This window comes from Triticum urartu, chromosome 2A (assembly GCF_056163025.1).
Source record: "Triticum urartu cultivar PI428250 chromosome 2A, HENAU_Tu73, whole genome shotgun sequence".
Taxonomy (NCBI): Eukaryota; Viridiplantae; Streptophyta; class Magnoliopsida; order Poales; family Poaceae; genus Triticum; species Triticum urartu.
The window spans coordinates 28,715,109-28,717,060 of record NC_141874.1 but is presented as its reverse complement, the minus strand read 5'-3'; the positions used below and the strand labels follow the sequence as shown (position 1 = coordinate 28,717,060).

Genomic DNA, 1,952 nt, shown 5'->3' with positions numbered 1-1,952 from the left:
TAACATAGGTAAACAGATAGACCTCAAAACTATTTATTCAGAGCCAACTAGGGCAAATCTAGCCTGTAAGGACCAGGATCAAGCGATGAGTACGCCCTGACACACACAGTCCAGGTGGTCTCTTGATTATTTTGTGGATGACTCTTGCACCAACAACAGTAAGCCACACCTTGGTTGGTTCATTGAATCCATGGATCCTTTTTCTTCAATCCCTTCCTGAAGCCAAGTTCATCTCTCTAAGATCAGATGTAATCCACATGGGAGCTGGCCAGCTTGACCAAAGCTGAGGAGACAAAAGTTCCTCCATGGAGTAGAAATTATCCAAGTTCATTGTTCCCATATCAGGGTCGCTGTTCTTCAATCCCATTGTCCGCATCACATTATCGTCTGTAAAGTAGGCATGATTTGCCCTGAGAGTGGGATATTCTTTGGCAGTGAGACAAGGAGATTGATTATGTCCAAGAAACAGCACATGGTCAGGCAAGCTGTTTATGCTCTTAAGTTTACTTCCCAAAGGATCAAATCCATACATTATATATCCCGTAGTGTTCCAAAATACAGATGATCCAGGATCAGGATCAAAATTATACTGGTCAATGATTCTCCAAATAAGAAGCAGATCACCCGATGGAGCTTGAACAATGTACGTGTAGCCAATGCCATATATGGAGTCCATTCTTATAATCATCTCCATTGTGATGACAGGCCCACTGAAATCGAAAGCATGAAGTTCTCCGGTTGTAGTCACCGCATACAACAGACCATCCTTGTAAGTGCAGTCGCTATATCGTTCATGAGGTGGCAGCCAAGTCCAGTTATCATCACCTACTCTTGCAAAAGAGAGCTGACACTTTGGATTATGGATGAGCACGACGATGTAGCTTCCCGTGGATGTATCAGGGAACACAAACGCCTTATAGTGAAGTTTGTGGCGCAGCTTGTCAATAGCAAAGATAGACGGAGAGTAAGGACTGGCATCTGTCCCAGTATGCCATGAGTACTCATACTTATGGACAGCACCGTGCTCATCAAAGATGGGCTTCACCTGCTCGATGGTGATCACCGACGGAAGAGCAATCTGTTCACATGTGATGGGATTGACAAGGTGCATCTCAGATCTGTCATCAACAGTCACCAGCCAACCATGTGATGACCCGATCAGACACCTAGTGCGGATAGGTGGCTCCGGGAGGGTCAACTTGTAGGACCTCTTCTCTGTGAGGCTGTAGAGGCACGCAACGCTCTCACCAGCGGATTCGGTAGTGTAGAGGAGGCATGGCGTCTGGGGGCATTTGTACTGCGCAAGGCTTCGGAGGCTGATATACGCGGGGCGCCAAGAGGAGCAGACAGAGCCGGTACGCACAAGGTCAGGGATCTCAAGGGTGGCAAAGATACCCAACAAGATGTCCTGAGGCAGCTCCGGCATGTTGCCCACTGTCGTCTTTGTCAGTACTCACTACTCAGCCTTTGAAAAACTCTGAAGATTAGAGAGCACAAATATGTCCAGTGTCCAGCTTTGGCAGCCTCAAGTGTATTATGCTGGCGACACTACAGGATTCGATGGGGGCAAAGTATGTCTACAAAGAGCAGGAGCTTCGGCCAAACTGACGAATTTCTTCAGTGAAAGTTGGACAGAAGAACAGCAGGCTGCTTGCAATACTTGCAGATCACCACGACGCCGCCGCTCCTAATTAAAGTAGGTTAATTAGATCCGAGTCCACGAACGACACACACGCAGAATTAATGGACTGAAACTCGACAAAGATTCGGAGTTTTGGTTGGCAAGCAAGGTCATAAGGAAGAACACTAACCGGCGGCAGGCGAGACGAGGGGGTTAATCGGCCGGGAGATGGCAACGGCGAGCTGCAGGGTCAGATCGGTAGACAGTGAAGACGGAGATTCGCACCGTGTATAGGAGCAAGCTAGCTTTTTTTTTTTTTGAGGGTTTAGCC

The 1,952-nt window shown here is 47.7% G+C and overlaps 1 protein-coding gene across 1 annotated transcript; it reads right to left on the bottom strand.

Annotated features, from left to right (window-relative positions):
- Positions 1-205: 205 nt before the first annotated feature.
- On the bottom strand, positions 206-1,627 carry LOC147983147 (F-box only protein 7-like). The gene has a single exon (XM_087539452.1). It carries the CDS (start codon positions 1,424-1,426, stop codon positions 206-208), a length of 1,221 nt encoding a protein of 406 aa, XP_087395578.1. The 5' UTR covers positions 1,427-1,627.
- Positions 1,628-1,952: the final 325 nt, after the last annotated feature.